General features: G+C 41.0%; 1 protein-coding gene across 1 annotated transcript in view; it reads right to left on the minus strand.

Moving 5' to 3' along the window:
- Window positions 1–5,319: 5,319 nt before the first annotated feature.
- Window positions 5,320–20,616, minus strand: part of ptprk (protein tyrosine phosphatase receptor type K) — a 122,362-nt gene continuing 107,065 nt past the window's right edge. The window contains exons 23-38 of the mRNA XM_084000341.1: window positions 20,062–20,249; window positions 19,664–19,751; window positions 18,802–18,878; window positions 17,368–17,385; window positions 16,766–16,802; window positions 16,551–16,648; window positions 16,083–16,199; window positions 15,703–15,857; window positions 15,455–15,590; window positions 14,403–14,552; window positions 13,781–13,954; window positions 12,026–12,157; window positions 11,173–11,298; window positions 10,313–10,476; window positions 9,647–9,782; window positions 5,320–8,199 (exon numbers count right to left, since the gene is read on the minus strand). Coding sequence (XP_083856467.1) covers window positions 8,146–8,199; window positions 9,647–9,782; window positions 10,313–10,476; window positions 11,173–11,298; window positions 12,026–12,157; window positions 13,781–13,954; window positions 14,403–14,552; window positions 15,455–15,590; window positions 15,703–15,857; window positions 16,083–16,199; window positions 16,551–16,648; window positions 16,766–16,802; window positions 17,368–17,385; window positions 18,802–18,878; window positions 19,664–19,751; window positions 20,062–20,249 — 1,850 coding nt within the window. The 3' untranslated portion in view covers window positions 5,320–8,145. The remainder of the gene's footprint in view (window positions 8,200–9,646; window positions 9,783–10,312; window positions 10,477–11,172; window positions 11,299–12,025; window positions 12,158–13,780; window positions 13,955–14,402; window positions 14,553–15,454; window positions 15,591–15,702; window positions 15,858–16,082; window positions 16,200–16,550; window positions 16,649–16,765; window positions 16,803–17,367; window positions 17,386–18,801; window positions 18,879–19,663; window positions 19,752–20,061; window positions 20,250–20,616) is intronic.

The raw sequence follows: 20,616 nt of genomic DNA on the forward strand, positions 1-20,616 counted from the left end.
CTTGAGGTCAACTCAATTTCATTTCAATCGATCCGCTGACAGATTTTTCATTACTTACACGTATGAAACTCGTTTGCTCATTAGCTCATACCACAACAATACAAATAGGAATTAGATTTTTTTTCCCCACTCAAGTTTTTTTGTAAGTTCAAAAGGATGGTCTCATTTATAAGCGCTTGGTGTCATTACCTTATTATAAGGTCATAAAAGTCAAACATTATTCCAGGGAAACGGTTTTTGATTTCTTTTAATAGATGTATAATCAGCAAGCTCGTTCCACCTCATAAATGATGGACCCACCTATACCAAGTAAGTCGTAAACACGTAAAAGAAATGTTATGATGATAATAGCTGTAGTTATCTCCATTTGCAGTCACTGTAATTTCAGAGTAATTTCCCGCTCAATAGAAATAACTGAGTATAAAACATGAGAGTAGCATTTTGTTAAATTGGATGGAGAATGGATTGAACTACTTCAAAGTACATTTTCCAGTTGTTCAGACGTTTGACTCAAACCCCATAAATGTCAACTTCATAGAAACTTCAATAGGATTCATCCTCTGGAAATCATGAATGCTTGTAAAAGATTTATCAGCAAGACAACAAGAAAAAAACAGACAAACTGGTGAGATCATTCATTCTGGCCCCAGTAAACATCCTCATACAGCCACAATGTAGCTAAAAAATCTATAGAAATACACAAACATGAATTCTGAAACCTGAATTGTGTTAAATGTATAGTCTGTATGTATAATGTCTGGTCTGATGTTGATGTCTGTTTATGTATGTTAAATGTATAACTGATGTCTGTTGCCACACAGTAGGCTACTATGTGCTGCTACTATGCTGTGCTGAAAGCAAATTCTGCCGACTTGTTGTGCAGTCCTTAATAAATGAATTGAATTGAATTGAATTAGAGAAATTAGTTGCTCCAACAACTGTATATGAATCAATGTGACTGTATGTGAATGTCTAATGAAACTTTTGGTTTTCTAATGTCATGTTAAACGTTGTGTAATATTAGAGTAGAGTAGAGGTGAGCATCTTGTATTGATTCAATAAGGGCCAGTACATTTTTATTTTTCAGGACAATCTTGTATTTTACGGGATGATCCAACATTATTTTCTCTTTATTCATCATGAGAAATCATATTTTAGGTATCCCAGTGTAATTTAGGCAAATAGGCAAACCCAAGGCCACATGGCCTCAGTGCTCTCTGAGGGAAGCTGTGGCAGGTATGATAAGGTTTAATTTAGTCATAGATAGTCAAAGATTAGGCAACTGAGTTTTTTTTTATTTTGTGGGCCTTACAGGGCCTAGAAATGTCATCCCCTTTTCTCCCCCTATGCAACAACCCTGTACAATACATACATGATGTTATACATACATATTGCATCCTACTTTGTTAATTTAGGACTTATATCAGCTGGATGGGATCACAGACTAGATTCCCATATTCCTACAATATTTGTATTTCCTCTGTCCATATACATCACCTCCATACAGTTACCTTTTGTCTGTGCATTTGGTGACATGTTTAATGTCACCTGTTCCTTACCTATAACACAAAACTGTAACCCTAAAGTCTAATTTTAGCCCTAATCACTATACCTAGCCCTTACTGCAAAAAGTGGAGCATTAAGCAATTCAATTACAGTAGAGTTTAATTAGTAAAGGCTTACATTGGTAAGTTTTATGTTTACTTTGTATCTAAATCATGTAAGTATAAAGTAAAGATCATGAAGGCATCACCCACATGACAGGCACAATGAAACACTGTTTCCCCTCTGACTGACAAATGCAACAGCTGATTGAGATTTTGATCAAATTAGGTGGCGACACATTGTCACCGCACCAAAGGCCTAATTCTGTAAAGTGGAACATTTGTCCTCTGGCGACCTGGTTATAATTTGTTTATGTGGAGATCCAGGAGCCATATTTCACCTTAGTAACCTCATCAGTGTCGCTCACCAACATCAGTGAGAAAGGAAGGTGCAATTGGTTTTAGAAGATGGCAAAATGGATTGGCGTCCATTTGTGTTCAAGTAAAAAACAACCACCTGCCAGACTCACTGCTACAAAGAGGATATGCACTTTATTCAAACAGAAAGGACCCATTTCTATCTGTAATCCTGGAAATAAGAATAGAAACTTCAGAAGATCCTATGATTATGTATACGAACATCATTTGTCAAAAATTTTAAACCAATACAGAACTGGACCCACTGGTTAAAGTAAGAACAACTGTGTATTTATCTTATTACAGGAACTGAAGTCTTACATAGATTACATTTCATAAATAATCCCAATTTTGATATTTATTGATGGCGTCTACAATGATAATGTTAATAATAATCTATGTAAATTCAAACTTGGATCATTTTGCAATGGACTTTGTTGTCCAGTTGGTCGAATGAGGTGCAACATGAGACAACTCAAATGGTCTGACATCAAACAAATTAAAACAGCATTTCGTTTACAGTCCCTATTTAAAGAAGGTCAAAGTTCAACACAGAGTTCACTTGCAGCAAACCAACAACCGCTGCGCTGACAGACTGCCGACACCTTCAGTCTGCAGTCATTCTCCTCCATTGTCCTTCCCTTCCTTTGACCTTGGCGGCCATAAGTCCAGTCTTTGTTCACGAGTCTTATCATAATTATCAAACTGTAATGCTTGGGTCCAGCTGTGACAGCATCACTCACACAGTTAGGTGGGGGAAGATAACAGCAGCACAGTTTAAACAGCGTTGGACTTTTACTTCAAGTCCCGAGGGAGGATTTGTATTGAAGCCAAAACACAATGTATCTATTCTTAAAGGCATTACTGTATATGTTGACAACACGTAATGCTGTCAGTAAGAGCTGCAGTCTGAATATGCTGCAGTTATAGTGTTGATCAAGACAAAGACAATATGAAGGCGTTTTTAAATATACCGTATATATATAAAACACATTTTATCTAAGGAAACAATGGTGACCCCACTAAACAATATGTGTCAACATAATAGAATGAGATGCAACAGATAAAAGCTTTATGAACACATACAGAGTTACTGGAGTATGCTGAAGCACATGCAGTTATTTAGTTATTTCATGAAGGTCTGAAGAAAGTCAAGAGTCAGCTGTGAGGGATTTACAATTTACATTCTCCATCCATTGTAAAAGCAACGCTACATGTCTAATTTACCTTAAAATGATAGTTTAAGACATTTCATTCACTTCTAACAAGGAGAATGACCTTTATTGCCACTGACACAGCGTCCCCTGCTGACCTGCTATTGCACTCTGTAACTTTGGTTGCCTCCACATTTTAATTTTAGCTACTGATGGTCTCTAAATATTCTGCAGCTGAGACAATCCGAGGCATCATTAGGAAGGAAGAAGGTTGGGAACTGGTGCTTTAGCAAACAAAGATACAAACCTCAAAAAAAAAAAAAAAAAATCTAATGATTACTCAAAGACCTTCCTCTTTTTAAAGGTTATCATTAAGATGGGAACTTAACCCAAAGATCCACTCACAGCAAAATTTTGAGAGGCTTTGGAACACATTATTTCACAAGCCCATAGTGCCATCTGCTGTTTAATGACTGTACAACATGAGAGAGGAGGGTGACTAGTGAAGTGGTAGTGAGTAGGGACTAGTTTGGGATTGGGCTGTGCTGTGCTGTGCTGTGGTTACAATGTAGGCTATGTACGAGTGGGAATAAGAACACAAACAGGGTGGGTGAAAATATAAAAACAGAAAATATTGAAATGTGATGTGCAGTAGGCCTATATCTTTTTTTAAAAATCAGAAATCCCTCTTTGTTTATTTCCGGTGCTGTCAGTACATTTTAACATGTGACATCATCTCAGAAAGAAATCAGAACAGTGAATTACTGGAAATAAAAGTCTATTAAACATAGGCCAGGCTAACTAAAGACAGTTTAACGTATTGGATGAAGTCACTCAGGAAGTGAGTGTATCCGGTTTGTATTTACATTTCTCAGAGCAACTAATCTGTTTGAGAGACTATAGATTATTTTATTTTATTACAGTATTGTTTTAAGAATAGAGTTATAAATCACATCCTTTTGCACTCTCCAAGTCGGTTGGTGGCGGTAATGCACCATAACGTTGTTTGCCAGCCGCCGATTTTTAGAAAGAAGAACTCAACCCGGATCCAGGCTGACGTCACTTCCTGTTTATGTTAGCAGCGCTCAGTTGTTGTGTGTTTGACGCTCTCAGTTTACTGTCTACCGACCTGTTTTCTGCTCTTTTTAATGCCTTGGACACCACTGTAAACCACTCTCAGTTTAATCGACCAGTGTCGACCACACAGACTTGTCAAAATGTTTAGTCTGCGCTCCTCCATTGACTGTAAACACCTGCCTGATGATCAGCTGCTCCTCCGCCTCATTTACCCATAATGGTAGGCTACATTTAAGTGCAGTCTTCTTGCTGCCCTGGAAACCCGACTAGTACGCACCATGGGGATTGATTATTAAATCAGCTATGGGAGCTTCAGCTTACCACAGTGCTCGGACTTTTTTCAGCGCAGCCGGTGTTCCTCCGCAGCCATGTGTGGTGTTCAGGCAGCCAACAACGTGGTCTCTTATAGATAATATGAAGACTTCTGGGGAAATGGCTGGTCATATGGCTCATTTTGTTAGTCATCCTGACAACATCTACCCAGAGTTCAGACTAGGAGGCAGAGCTGCAGTCCTACACGCCCCTCTGCAGACTTCCATCCCTCCTTACACCCCATAGAAACTGTGTCTGTGCCCCAAGAGGCTATAGGCCTAAGCCCTTTAAATCTAGAGGTGCATTGCAACCTAGTAAAAATCAAAATCAACTGCTTTAGCAAACCAAACCAAAAGTATGTTAGAAAAACGAAAATTGATCACCAAATTGATGCCTACCGTCCCTTCACTGCCATCTTCTGTTTAGTTATGGTGTTGCATTGAAAGGGGAGAGCTTTAGTAGGCTACTACTCCCTCACTCCAACACAGGTGTTTTCAGGTGTTGTGGCTGATGAGACTCTTCAGGCTGGAGGTGGAGGTCCTGCATTAGGTGTCTTCACAGCTGCAATCAACCTCACAGGAGAGGAAGGGGACAGTTTAGAGAACTTCTTATCAGCCAGAATGAGAAATGAACTTTTTTTTTTTTTTTTAATGATTGTAAACACTTAACAGACCAGTCGCAGCAGATTTAATTAAAGAAGTGGTCTTTATTACAGCAAAGAAGCCAAACATTACAGACAAGAATAATTATGAACCATGAATATCAATTCTATACTCGGACTGGCCTCTCATCCAGAAACCAGCTTCATTCACTACTCTTCAAGGGCCATTACTTCAGATTCATTAAAGGAGGAATTATGGGCACTTCACCGCGTGATGTTTAATTCCCGTTAACACAACAACTCATCAAACCATTTTGTTTCTCTCTCAGTGTGGCCTCTGTGTTTTCTCTCCCCGTCTTTGGGGGATAAAACTTAAAAAGTTCCTCCAACAGAATAAACTTCTCTATTCAGTGGAAACTAATTTTTTTTTAAACAATATCTGTGAAAATCTTTTGAATCCTCCAGGTCCAGGAGTACAATCTCTGACTTTATATCTACAACAGAACTCATGTTCTGACATTGCATCCATCATCTAAACCTCTACTGTTCATCCAACAGTAGAGCCTTTTAGAGCACTCATATGATAGTCTATTTACAATAACATCCTTAAGAGTAGGGCATGTCTTGTTCCATCCAAGTGGAACAGCTAACATTTTATTTACAATAAACTATTTTTTTTTTTCATTATTAATATTTTTGAAATTTTCCCAAATCAGTTTGCGCACACAAACAGAAACAGGTCTGGTATTCAGTAAGCCTGTGAAGCCTCACAAAGAATTCATGAAGCACTCTGATGAAGTAAAACACGCTGAGTCATGGTCCAAAAAGGTTTTCAAAACATTGATCGTCCATGAGAACGCATTCAACAAAGCCCTGGTTTGCGATCTAAGATGTTAAAATACAAGGAAATTCAAATGATCAGGCACAATAAATGTTTTTTTTTTGTTCTGTTTTGTTTCACAGTCCTGCATGTTTTTTTTTTTGCTCACTTAAGCCTGTTTGCATCACTGAGTCAGTGTGTATCCAGGGATAATGGTGAGCAGGATATGAGGATGGAGATAAACAGCTTATCCCAACTAAGACATTAAGAGGGATAGGAGCTATTATCCAAAATACTGTGCATGTAAACGCACCGATGTTCTACAGACCACAAACAGAGCGATGGGCTTGTACACAAATAAACCACGGTAACATCACAGAGAGTTTCATTAAGTGAAAACAAGACAATACTACTGAATTCCACCTAAATACTGAAAAGTTACTTCTAATGCTTCAATATACAGCTTCGATCAGGGAGGGGGGGGGGGGGTTCTTAAACTCTTCTTCGTGGACCCAAATTGAGTAGATGTAGCCTCCCACCTGGACTTCAGGCTCCGGAGGAAACTGACTCGCGGCCCATTTTGCGTCCGAAAACCGGCGGTTTAAGAAACGTTGGTGGTCGAGTAAACATGGAATGAAGAATGATTGTTCTTACAAGCAATGCAAGTAAACAAACAATAAATACAAACAATGTGCTTTATCCATATAGACATATTTACATAAAGTCTTTGGCTTATGAATAAACATCAGCTGCAAAATAATAACAAAAAAAAAAACATAAACAAAGAGAAAAGTGTTGGCCACCAGAGCGCAAAAAACAAATGAAGCCTGGGGTCAGTTCACTTCCAATTCCCTTCAAACCATAAATGGAAATGAGAGTTAATTCTCAGCTGATTTCTCCTGTTTTTTAACCGTTTCATATTTGCCTTTTTTTTTTTTTTTGAAAAAATATCCCATTTGTGAATTGGCTGAATTGAAAGTGCATTGGGCCCAGCCCTGAAATGAAACATGATTAAGCTAATGTCACATGGCTGAACAAAAAAAAAAAAAAAAAAATCTGTTAAATGTTCAGTTTGTACAATTCAATCGGGTACAAAGAAAACTTCAAAACTTCTATCCAGTAGAGCAGGTAAATGATAATACAAAAGCAACCAGAGCTCAGAAATCAACTCTGCAGGAAACAGAAACATAAACAATGATACATATCACACTTTGTGTGTTTTTTTTAACGTATACATTTTAGTGAAAATCCTACAACATTTTTCAAGTTGTCACTTCATGATATTGTAAAAAAAAATTAAACAATACAAAGAAAAAATAAGCCTAATACTCTGCATGTAAACTTTCTGTTTTTGTTTCATGATCAGTTTTGTTCCTAAGACAATACTTTTTCTAAAAAGCAAACTTATATTGACGTATAGGTTGTTTTCTGTTGTGTAACCGATGTAAAATGGGAACAAAGTGGCTCTTTAAATACTCAAATATGTAATAATGATTTGACCTGGTTCAGAAACATAAGCTGAAGGAGACGATGCTGCTGATGTGTGTGGAGTAGAAAACAGAAGCATTCACAGAGTTTGGCCAGGCTGCGACTGTTGAAGTGTCTTGTTCTCTTGTACAAAAAGTACCGGCTGCAAATACTCAAACACGTCACCACGACGGGACGCCCGACACTGTGAAGCAGGGAGGGTGGCGCCGCTGGAAACTTTTAAACTTGCGCTTGTGTTTGCAGCTTGCGAAGGGGACGGGATGGGAGGAAGGGAGGGAGACACCTACAGTGCACATGGAGAACTGCAGGCGAGTCCATGCGAGGGAAGGAGAGGGAGAGGGAGAGGGAGAGGGAGAGGGAGAGGGGGGGGCGCTGTTGTGGTGAGAGGCTAAACATTTAGACGGGGCCCGGCTCATACAGGGGCCCGCTGGCACTCAAAGAAGCTGTACAATAAGCGTAAAGGAGTAAAAAAAGGAGCGACACCACCTCCTCCTCCTCAGCTCCTGGTGTTTCCCTTTAGTTTCACGACACCGCAGAAGGAGACGCCTCCTCTCGAGCCGTTGTTATGATGCATGATGGATGCTACAGAGCGGCCGCCACAGAGGGGAGTCGGGACCAAGCAAAAGCAAAGAATCAAACACGGGGGAAGTGAAAAGATGTTCTCCTCTTCCTCTTCCTCCTCCTCTTCTTCTTCTTCTTCTTCTTCACCTCCTTATGTCTCCTTGTTTTCCTTTAGGAGGACTCGATGAACTCCAGCGCCAGGTCGTAGCAGAACCGATACTGCTCCTGTAAACACACACACAGAGTTCAGAGTTTTTATAATTACAGTACCACACCAATTACCTTCATATATCACTAAAAATTTAAAAGTAGACATACAGTATTTAACCATGTATTATTGATATGATTTATCATGGAGGTGCTTCCCGGTACTTTTACACTTATAGGTGGCTGTTAAAGGGATAGTTCAACATTTTGGCAAATTGGCCCATTGCCATAATCCCTATAGTTTTAGCAGTAAGTTTGTTACCTTTAATTGTCGGTGCAAGCTATTTATAGAACGGCGGAGCAGAGCCGCGAGCTGCTCAGAGCTACGCTAAGGAGGCTCATGGGATTTCCTGGTTTCCCTCATCAAACTCATCAAATACCCAATCCAACTACTCTAAAACGCTCTCACATACCCCTTTCCCACTGGCCAAAAAACCGTGGCAGTGGGAAAGGCGCACCGAGCCGCGTCGACAAACGACTCGCCAAGCGACGCGGGTTAAAATCGCCTTTAATCGGCTCGGCTCTGCTCGGCTTGCAGTGGGAACGCCAGACCCGCGTCAACCCGCTAATTTACGTGATGACACTGAACGTTACGTGACGCTACGTCATCGCGCCGGTCTCGTCTCATATCACGTACCAAAACAAAGCTCTGCTCCGCTCTGCTCTCATCCGAGACTGGATCAAAAGATCAGAGAACACTGACCAAAAACGATAGAAAAAACGAAAAGAAAAGAAGCGACAGTCTGTTTAACTGATGTGTTGTGCCGCGGACGTCCGTCATCCGGCCGCAGCAGACTCTCTGTCCTCCGCGGTCCTGGTGCTCCAGGTCAGCCAGCCAGAGGGTCTGCCTCGGCGGACGGACACTCCGCGGCGGGCGGCTGTGGCATGACACTGTGTGTCTCTTGCACCGCGGATGAGAGCGGGGCGACTGGTTTATGCTCTGTCTGATCCCTCAGCGGGGGGTCAGACTCGGCTCATTTTGGTCAATGGGAAAGGGGCCAAATGCCGATTGTTAGCGGGTCGACCCGCGTTTAAAAAACCCGCGTCGACCCGCTAATTTTAGTGGGAAAACGGCTATAGACAAGTTGTGAGCTGCACATTCACCACGCTATGAGATAAAAACGACGTTTTGTAGTTTGTAGGTAACAAACCTACTAGGACTATAGGTATTATGGCAATAGGCCAGTTTGCCAAAATGTTGAACTATCCCTTTAATAAGCCAGAAGAGACTAATGGAGCTATAATAAGAGAATAATAAGCTTCCTTCTTCAGTCAAGAGTCTGATGTTTTAAAAATGGCTGCCAGATAGTTATGTGGGGATCTTTATTCAGATTATTGATTCATATGATTTTTCCTTAGATTGTCTCTGAAAAACTCTGATCTGATGGATGTTTCTACAAATATTTAAATGTTGTAAATTAATCAAACTAAATGTTTGGGTTTGTGTCTCTCGTCTCTAACTCACCGGAGTGTCCACCATGTTGGGTTTGCTGTTCCTCAGGGTCTTCACAGCGTGGAAGACGTCGACCACGCTCTGTCTCTTGGCCATCTCGCACACGATGCTGCAGGCACAGAACACGCCACTACGCCCACCTCCGTTTCTGCACAAACACACACAAGTAAATACAGAGATATATGACTAAATGGACAGTTTAATATTTCATTTGTCGTTCTTGTTGCGATCTCTCTCTCTTTCTCACACACACACAAACACACAAAGTTGTTGTCACTGACTCTGGCTTTGCAGATAACAAACCATCCAGCTTGACAGTAAATGTTGAGCCTGATCAGAGACAAAGAGTTTCTGCTGAAGGAGAAGCCTTTCATGAGTCATTAGCACTTCTTTTTTTACAATCAGACATGAGACAAGAGCCAAGACGACTGGTACCATTCCTCCTGTGAATACAACTATTTATCACAGCGCTGCTTCAGTCTCGTTATATGACTCGGCGAATTTGGCAACATTTTGGGTTCTGTTACTCGACAACTTAATTGTTTTCTTCACAGAGTAAACAGACTGGAGCTCTTTTGTTCCAGACTTAGATGGTGACAGATTTGTTTTTTTTACATAACTAGAGAATAAAGTGCATCGGTGTAGGTTTTGTGTGTGTTTGTGTGTGTGTGGACTCACAGGCAGTGAACTATGGTTCTTCCTTCTCCCTCCTCTCCCTCGCGTTGCCACTGGTCCACCTGCAGGATCAGCTTCAGGAAGGAGCGCTTGGAGGCGGGGACTTCTCTGTGCCCCGCCCACCCCAGGTACTGGAACTGACGGACCATCAGGTAGCCTTCCTGAGGCTGAGACACGGAGCAATGAGCAGTGATTAGACATGACCACAGCCTTATCTTGACTGGTTGGATGTATGTATGTCTGTATATTTTCTTTAAAGGGATAGTTCAACATTTTGGCAAACTGGCCATCCAACAACTACAAAACGCTCTTGTGGACAAGTTGTGACCTGCACATTCACCACGCTATGAGATAATAACGGAACGTTACAAGACGTAGTTGTTTTCGAGGTAAATGCAGAGTCTGCTTGCTGGAAAAACTGCCCCCGACGGGAACGTGCATCAGCAGTTTTGCATGAATTTGCCTCTAAAACAACTCTGTCTCGTAACATTCTGTTATTATCTCATAGCGTGGTGAATGTGCAGGTCACAACTTGTCCACCAGAGCGTTTTGGAGTTGTTGGATTGTGTATTTGATGAGTTTGATGAGGGAAACCAAGAATTCCCATTAGTATCTGTAGCGTAGCTCTGAACAGCTCACGGCTCTGCTCCGCCGTTCTAAAAATAGCTTGCACCGACAATTAAAGGTAACGAAGCTACTCCTAAAACTATAGGGATTATGGCAGTAGGCCAATTTGCCAAAATGTTGAACTATCCCTTTAACATTTATATTAACGCTATGGCAGCAGGAGAACAGAAACTCCCGCTGCAGCTGTGTAACTGTACAGAAACCACAATATAACAACACAACGTGAGTCCACTGACCCTGGTGAGGTTGCAGACTCTGAAGAGTCGACTGATCACGTCACAGTCCATCGAGCAGCTCATACACTCCACTTGGACCGGGCCGTAGCGCAGCATGCCCTCCTCTGGCCAGTACTGAGGACAACCCTGAGGAGAGACAGTTACAGCATGAGACAACCAGATATACGCTGCAGCAGAGACAGAGAGACGCTGCTGTTCCCATCTTTTTAATGTTTTATAAAAAGCCTTTTATTACATATTTCTGGATGTAGTGACTAAACATCATGTTCTTGAGTGTAATTCATTTCCTATCACATAAGAACGACTCCACAAATCATTCCAGTAGCTTCATAACAGCACTTCAGTGTTAAACAGTACAATTACTCATATCTTCTGGTTATATTTAAGGATGATGAATATATCTGAGGAGCTCTCCTCTCTATTATCCTGAGTTATTACTGTTGGAGATATCAGGCCTTGGTTCTGCCATTCGTTGTGAGTCTATAAATAAGGGTATACACTGTTGCTAATAAGGTTGGAATACATTTGTTTTACCTCTTCTCATGAAAAAAATGTGACAATGTGATTTATTCTTGATAGATAAATTGTATGTCTTCTCAAAACTGGTAACTGGGATATGAGATCTTTGCACCTGGTCAAAGGTGAATACTGATGTGTAAAAATAGGAATAAAAAGAGAAATGTGTCTGAAAATGAAATTATTCCAACTTTATGGGAAACAGTGAATGAAGCCTGAATAGATGTCGGCGAGTGAAAGTTATTTCCAAAACATCAGCTCCTTAGAATCTATAAGAATAATCATCTTTGACATTTAAACTACATGATATCATCAGGACATTAGTCAAGTGAATTACCTGAGCCAGGTCGATCTCGTTCAGCATCACCAGACTGGTGCATCCATAGTCGTAAACCAGACGCCAGAAGTCTTTGACGGTGTTGGGCAAAGGATGCTGGGTAACGATGAATGCAGCAGGCTGTCTGTAGCTCTGCAGAGAAACAGCAAAACCGATATCAGGACTTTGGCTCACACAGAGACGTCATTCAATCCAGTTTAACTTTTTATTAACAACCTTTACCTAAATCTTTATCACACCTCTCTCTCTCACACACACACACACAAACACACACACACACACGGCGATACACAAACGGCCGAGCAGAGTGAGACTGAGCTGGTGGACCACGACACATCGAGCACACGGTTCGGTCACATGATCATGCAGAGGGCTTATAAAATGTGGGGAGGGTGAGGGTGAGGAGCATGCATTACATTACATAGACAAATACGCCACACACACACGCACATACACACACACACTACATCTAGATCTACATCTACATTTAATAAAGTCAGTTTTCTTCATGTTCAGTCAATCCAGGTCAAATATCTGACAAGAAAAAAAATATTTTCTTTTGACGTGATGAACTGACTGAAGTGAGAGTGAACTGAATGGAAATGTGCAGCCAGATATGTGACATGGGTGTGAATGACTGAGGCAGTGTTAACATGAGGGGAGTCTAATGTGAGGGTCCAGGGGGGTCGGGGTCGGGGTGGGGTATGGGGTCACGTTTAGGATTCAGGGTGTTACGATCAATGGTTTGGGCTAAACATGAACCTGGTGGCGGAACGACACTGAAGCCATGAAACAAATCCAGTATTGGAGATCCGACATAAAAAATCCCATTACCTGGAACTCTTCTGACAGCTTGGTTAGAGAGAGGCCAAAGATAAGTTTAACTTCACTAAACTTTAATAAAAGGTGAATTTGTTTTGTTTTTTTTGTAATAGATTTATGGAATGAATTCCATAGGTTTTACAGCATTTACAATATTTTTGTGCTCCAACAGCTTTGTTGGAGAGAAGCCAGGTTACTTTCGACACCATGCAAATAAATATTACACATCATTATGAACTGACAAACCTACAACCCACCCTTACTGCTCCTCCTTTTCTTTTCCTCCCTCTCCGATGGCTTTAAGAGAAAGGCTAATCAACGTTAACCTCCCCCCTGCCATCTTACCGTATATCTCTACCTGCTCAATGAGGTTTTTTTTTTTTTTTCAGGTCATGGAACAAAGGCAACATGCTGGGACGGTGTTATCAACAAGTTGCCGTTGTAGTAAAGCAATGTTTGGGGTGGCGGCCAGAGAAGCTAATGGTCTTTTCAGAACCTGGATTTGTCTCTAGCCTTCTGCTGCTAAAAACCACAAACACAGCATCACACAAACAGGGAGGGGAGTCTGTGTGCGTGTGCATGTGTGTGTGCACGTGTGCGAGTGTAGGTATATAAACATCTGTAGAAAGTTGTAACATGTGTTTCTCTTCATCCTCTTATAAAGAGTCTGTATCATTTTCAACAAATTTGTTACACTGCAGTTTGGGACAACGGACGTTAAGATGCTTTGATTTATTTACTTTTTCACACTGGTCAAACTGTGTTCAAAGCAAAAACATCTGCTCGACTAAAAAATAAAAAAAACTATTTCCACATGGACTCATCAAAAAAAGAAAACGGGCTGAAATGTCCCAAACTACTCCTGCTTGATGTGTTGAAAATAACACAACCTTATTATTATTATATGTGCGTACGAGTGCATCATAGACTTACATCCATCAGAGCAGCGTTGATGTAGTTGCTGCTTTCTCCGTCTATCGTAATGAGGAAGGGAAGGCATCTGTCGGGAGGAAGGCCGTCCATAAAGCGGTTCTTATCCTGGTTTCTAGGCAACAATGCGATGCTGCAGTCTTCAGGCTGGGGCTGAGGGGTCACCGAGTTTAATGTCTGAACAAAGAGAGAGACGATAAAATGAATTAATATGGAGGTTTATGTTCTTAAAAATGCTATAACATTCACATTCTTGTTGGGATTATAATGTGAATCCCAAGAAGATGAGAAAATATCCTCAAATCATTCAAAAGAAATCAAAAGAAGTGGTTTCTGACTGGATTGAGAAGGTGATTCTTTCACCAAAACGTGGCTAAATATACATCATCATCCAAAAAACAGTGGATTTAGCCTTATGTTGAAGAAGCTGTTTGTATAGAACATGTGATGAAGAGCAGGGAGGTGGATTATGCTGCAGGAGTGAGTCAGTGAGTTTCTATAAATTACATTTTGATAGATTTTTCTTCTTTGCTTCTGAATCACAGTCTTTTATGAACATGTTTCAAGCCAACAGCAGGTAAATTGTCTGATACCCACAATACATATCTGTGTCGCTAGTTTTTACCTGGAACTCGTCCTTTATGTGTGATGAGTTGGTCTGGGAGTCGATGCGGATCAGCTCATAAAACGCAGCTTTGAACTCGCACACTGGTATGGCTGTTTCTCCACACAGACAAGCCTCTAGTATGGCGTCGTGGATGAATATGTACTGCTCCTGAGGACATATAAATTCAAGGCATATTATCATATCCACACAAATATTTCATAAAGATACTGGTAAATAATAATAATAAGCACACACAACCGGTCACATGGAGAACACAGATATCTGTGATACCAGATGAAAGTGAGAGCACAAACACATGGCTGATGGCAGATGGAGCTATGAATGACATGGGGTGATGTGATTACTGTGAAAGTTTGAGCTGCGTCACTTCTAAGTTTGTCTGAACAAGAAAATGTATTTTCAGCTTCGATTCAGAGAGTAAACTATGATTAAACTGTGTCTGAGCTGTTGCTGCAGCCTAATTTAACAATATAAATATAGATGATTGGCATTAAAAATTCATACAGTATGTGGCATTTATAATTATGATTTAAACATAGACAAAAAGGCTGTGAAGGGGTTTAAAGAGCTTGTGATCAAAATATAAAAGCAACAAAAGTATTTGAGTATTCAATCAAACTGCAACTATTATTACTTAAAAGTAGGTAGGAATGTGTTTGTATCTGTATCTATGCCAGCTCTGCTAGAAAAATACGGGATGGAGTCACTTTATTGAAATCACAATGTAATTCTCCATCATACCACTAGATGGGGCCAAAGTTAAATATTTTCAAATCTTTGAAAAGTGTGGTTTGATGCATGAGGATGAATTTCTTACCAAGAAACCTCTACTATATTAAATTGTATGTTTGCTGTGTTTCTGCAGCGGGATGATGTGTTTATGAGCAGGTGGTGAATACACGGCTCAGTGCAGCGACTCCAGCCGGCGCTGTGCTCGCTGCTCGGTGGCTGAGTCTTACAGTGAGGGTTTATTCAGTAGGTTACAGTACGGTCTCTACAGTACGGTCTCTAAGACGAGGATGCGGATGGAGGATGGGTAATGCAGTCACCTCAGTCTGTACCATGTTGATCCTCCTGGAGCGAAGAGCCTTCACACAGTTGTAGATGTCAACCACTCCTTCTCTCTCGGCCATGTCCAACATGATGTCAATGACTATGAAGCAGCCTGTACGCCCTGCTCCGGCACTGCAGACACAGAGGACACGTATCACTATGTATGTATGTATATTTGTAAAGAGGATATTAATTATATGTGGTTGCATGATTACATATAGGTGTGGCAGTGCTATGCTCATACCTGCAGTGGACCACGATCGGCCCAGCAGAGGGTGGATTGGAGATTTTAACTCTGCGGATGAAGGAAAGAAGTCCCGTGGCGTGATATGGGACTCCGTGATCAGGCCAGCCTGTGAAGTGGAACTGCTTGACCTCCCGCACCTCGTTGAAACCACGCTGAATAAACATAAAAACAACTTTAGGTTACTTTTCATAATTCCTTTTTAAAAGTTAATATGTTATTTTGTCCACTTGGTGAATATAACATCTGTACATGTAAAAAATACAGCCAAAAATTTTAACACTACTGCAAGTGAGCTTAAAAACAATAAATTAAAAATGTTTAAACCTTTATTTCACAGATATTATACAAAAAAAAGTTTCAAAATAACTACCACTCACCCTCTCCAGTGTAAATGTGCGAACCACATATTCAGCGAGAGGTTCAACCTCCACAAACGTCACCTTGAAGTCGCCGTACACCTCTGCATCATCTGGCCAATACTTATAGCACTTGACCTGTTCAATATCAAAACTTAAGTTACTATTTAATTAAATGCAGTCTGACAGATGTGATTAAAAAAACACGTCTTAAGTCCACGGTCAAGTGGCACTTTGTCAATAAAAACGGCAGCTGAGGTGTGCATCTGGTTATGGATATTTATATCAATAAAATACTGAGAGAATATCTTACAGCCACACAGCTGCTTCAGTCTGTTACATAAATCTACTTTTCTAAAAAAAAAAAAAACATATTTTTTTTGTATCTGGTTGTCCATCTGGTACAAAATGTCAAAGGGGAAGAAAATAAAACAATGAATGCTGGGAAAGAAGAAGGAAAAAACCCCCGAAAAAACAACAACAACTTACCCTTCCAACCTCCACCAGATTGGTTACCATGACGATGCAGGCCGACTGTTCCTGCCACACCATCCTCCAGAAGTCGTACACGGTCTCGTGAACGGGACCTGCACACAGACACACAAAGGCACAGACTCAGTAGTTTGTATGAAGTAAGAAAAACAGCTTTTATTACTGATGTGCTGTGTGTTTTGGTTCAGTGTTGTGTTGTTAAGTGTTTTTACCTTGAGTGGCGATGTAGTGACTTGGTCTCTGGTAGCCCTGAGAACACAACAGCACAACACGACAGCTCAATATGTATGAAAAGTGGATGTTTCATGTTAAAAATAGAGACTCGTCCCACCCAACTTGGAAAAAAAAACATTTTAACAACAAAATTGTCACAACTCATCCTGCTCAGACAGAATCAGGAACTACATTGAATGAATTTGTCTTTTTCTGGTGACGTGTTTGTTCTATTCATTACAGAGTTGTCTAGAGATGACACCTAAGACTTTTACAACTGTCAGATGTGCTAAGAGCTTGGACAACCTGAATGGGATTTCTTCAGAGTTGTAAAGAAAAAACATTAAGACTACACATCAGAGAAGTTACAGCTCACAGTGAGATGTGAGGACGACTGGTGGGAGGAGGGCAATACAAGGTGAAGGAGTGAAATATCTCATGCAGCAGAGGCCCCCAGCAACTCAGAAGAATGTACCGTACATACACCGTGACTCGATGCATCATGTGAGGATTGAATGAATCGATGTTCAGGCTGAACAGGTGTAAAAAAAAGTCTGATAGAGGGGCGTGAATGGATGAAAGAGTCCACAGTGATACTTACATCCCTGTACAGCCAAATCTACAGCCCAAGCCACAGGCAGAAAGAACAAGTGGAAGAAGAAAGGAAAGAAAGAAAGCACAACAATGTCAGTGAGTGTCAATCAGAAAAAGAAAAAGTTGCATTGACATAATGGGAGTTTGAACAGAAAACAGACGTGCAGAAAATAAATGATCTAAAAAGTAGAATTAGACTGAAAAGAAGGGACACTTCCTGTTGTGGTGCGACCATCTGAGGTTTATAAGTCACTTAAATTAACTATATTGTTTCTGATATTGCAGGTTTTAATGTTAGGGGTCACTACAGTTTATATTCAGTACATTAAACCATTTCACTGTGGTCATACTGTACCAACAGATTATGTGCTGGACAGACCAGGGAGTGTCCTCTCTATTCATCCTTATTCTATCTTACTGTGAGCAGTGGCATGCATGTAACAGTTAATGATCATATAGAAGAACATGTTATAAGCATATCAGCATTAAAAAAAAAGCACAACCAGCATGCAGATGATTGTTGTACAGGTGACAGCAGAGTGCAGAGTGGAGATGGATGGATATTTCGACCGGCATGAACAGACAACCAATAAGAGATGAATGATGACTGGAGATGGAGATGTAATGGATGAGAAGATGGTTGCATTGACGGCTGCAGTAAAAGCAGCAACTTGAAGAGACTAGAAGACTCATAACGCTCTCTTTTGTCTTTTGTCTGTTCACAAAATGAAGCTACTTAACTTAGCTTATCTCAGCACAAAGACTGGAAGCAGCTTGTCTGTGTCTGTCCTAAGATAAGAAAATCCACCTAGCAGCACCTTTAGAGCCACTGTTAACATCATGTATCTTGTTTTTTTAATCTGTGCTGCTCACGCTGGAATTTTCTTTTGCCCCAGTCACGGCGACTGTCTGGAGTTACACTTGGCTTGTTCTCCAGATTAGACAAATAAGATATCATGTGTGAATCCTCCAGCTTCAGAGGTGTTTTGTTAACTCTGGACAGATGCAGGCTGTTTCTGCTGTTTCTGCTGCCTTTAGTATCCAGGAAGCTCTCTCTCTAAAACAACGAGTCCGAACATGACACCTTATCTCTGTGCAGCTCTTAGCGACACATGGTTGTCATTTGCATTTTTTTTTTTAACTGAGCAATCCTAAAGATAACTTAAAGAACAACAACTATTTAATCTAACTGATGAATGAATGGAGAGACTTGGGGGTGGGGAGGGGCAGCAGGACCGACAGCTGAGAGAGAGACAGATGCACAGTATCTATGTAATGATAATGTTTTTCGGTGGGTGGCTGGATGCGTAAAAAAATGGCACGATGGATGGATGACGAGTAGACGCAATAAAGGTATAGAGGCCTGACATACGAGCGAGGGAGTGTGGTTTCGTTGGTTTCGTTGGGAGCCAATAGTAGCATTCGATGCGTTTCCACTTACATCGATGTAGTTGGCGTTGATGTAGTCGGAGGAGGGGTCGTCTTCTATGGGCTGAAGAATAACCCTTGAGTGGTCATCTACAGAAATACACAGGGAGAGAGAGAGAGAGAGAGAGAGAGAGAGGGAGAGTAAGAGAAAGAGAGATGGGAATATAGAGAGAAGATTTGTTAGATGGCAGCAAATGTTTTTTTCTCTTTTTGCACTTGGTTTGATGATGTAGATGTTGAATATTTTCGCGGATCAATCAGGATTAAGCCATATTTGAACTTTAACCTCCTCCTCCTGGTCCTGTTTTCATGTGATCATTCTTTTTGCTTATCCACTTATTATAAACACCTATAATTTGCCTCTTCTGGGGTCTTAAGAGGACAGATGTGACGCAGATGCATTGACTGTGCTCTGTCAACACGTACATAAAATTGTCCAACCACATCGTCATGGCCTAATATTTTTCAGGCAAGGGAGCAACAAAACTAAGTCTGTGACATTGAACTAAGTGTGTCTGAGCGATGCCCCAAAAGCCGAGTCTCTTCTGAGTGTGGGGGAACAGCGGGACACAGGGGAGCACTTCAGATCTCCGAAGCAGAGACTAATGGCCGTCCCAAGGTAACGGCAGGAAACTAAAGGTGACTGAGCTTTTTGCAGTTATTGCCCATTGACTGTGGAGCAACCTCTCACAAAGTCTCACAGAGGCCAAATCAGTGCACATCTCTAAAAAAGCATCTCGACTTCTCACTTTTTAATTAATTACTTTGCATGCTTTCTTTAACCTCCCGTTTCCTTTCTCTTCTTCCAGTGAAGCACTCAGTAATTTCTTGTTTGATGAGTGATATGTCAAAATAAAACACTCTTGCTTGCTTACATGCTATTATGTTCCCGTAGCGGTTCTTGGTGCGGTTCTGCTCCTTCTTGGCCACATCCCAGGAGGCCGACTGGCCCTCAAAGAAGCTCTGTATCACCAACAACACACGGCAAAATATGAAAGAAAATTACACGTCATAGATCCTCAGATCTCATTCTGAGAGAAAATATGGGCTGGAATTATTGGTTTTCTCTGGTGGGTGTTTGTTTCCCCCCATGGGTAAATGAATGTTAGAAAAGGTTAGAAAACACTTACGAGATACTTGTGGGTTTTAGCACATAGGCAATCAATCGTTATTACTTATCATCAAAGCAAGCTTCACACATTTACACAATCAGATTATCTTAATAGTGTCTCGATGGCACTGGGAATTAAAGTACTGTTAATAATAATCTTACTTCATATTCCTCCTTAAAGCCGTAGCTGTCAGATGTTTTCATCAGGTTGATGTGCTGCAGGAGGTCGGCCACTCGGATGGCAGGGTGGAGCTGTCCCGTCTGATAAGGAGACTCAGTTCCCTCGCAGTGATACCGAGGAACGTCCAGAAGCCTGCTGTTCTCCGCCGCAGAGGCGCTGTGGTTCTCGTCTAGAGGGAGCGGGAGGGAAGGAGCTCAGGTTAATGGCTGATTCACCGAAAAACTCTGGGTTGTTTGCTTGTTTATTCATTAAACCAGAATGGATCTAACCCGATCTGAGCGATTAATCATACAGTGAGAGGTTTTCAGTTACGGTAAGCTAGGTAAATACTCTAGAGATGACAGATGTCCTTGTATTTTTGTTTTTTTTGCAAAATCAGTAAAAGCTTTCTGTCTCTGATCTATTATCATGAGGAAATTCAGCTTTTTTTCCCCCAGGAAAATCAAACGAACCATTTGTCAGTTTGTTTTCTCGGTTCAGATACTCACCTGTGATAGGAACTACGTGTCAAAGCAGCGTAAAAAAGAAAAGAGCAA

The sequence above is a fragment of the Trachurus trachurus genome (genome assembly GCF_905171665.1).
Source record: "Trachurus trachurus genome assembly, chromosome: 24".
Taxonomy (NCBI): domain Eukaryota; kingdom Metazoa; phylum Chordata; class Actinopteri; order Carangiformes; family Carangidae; genus Trachurus; species Trachurus trachurus.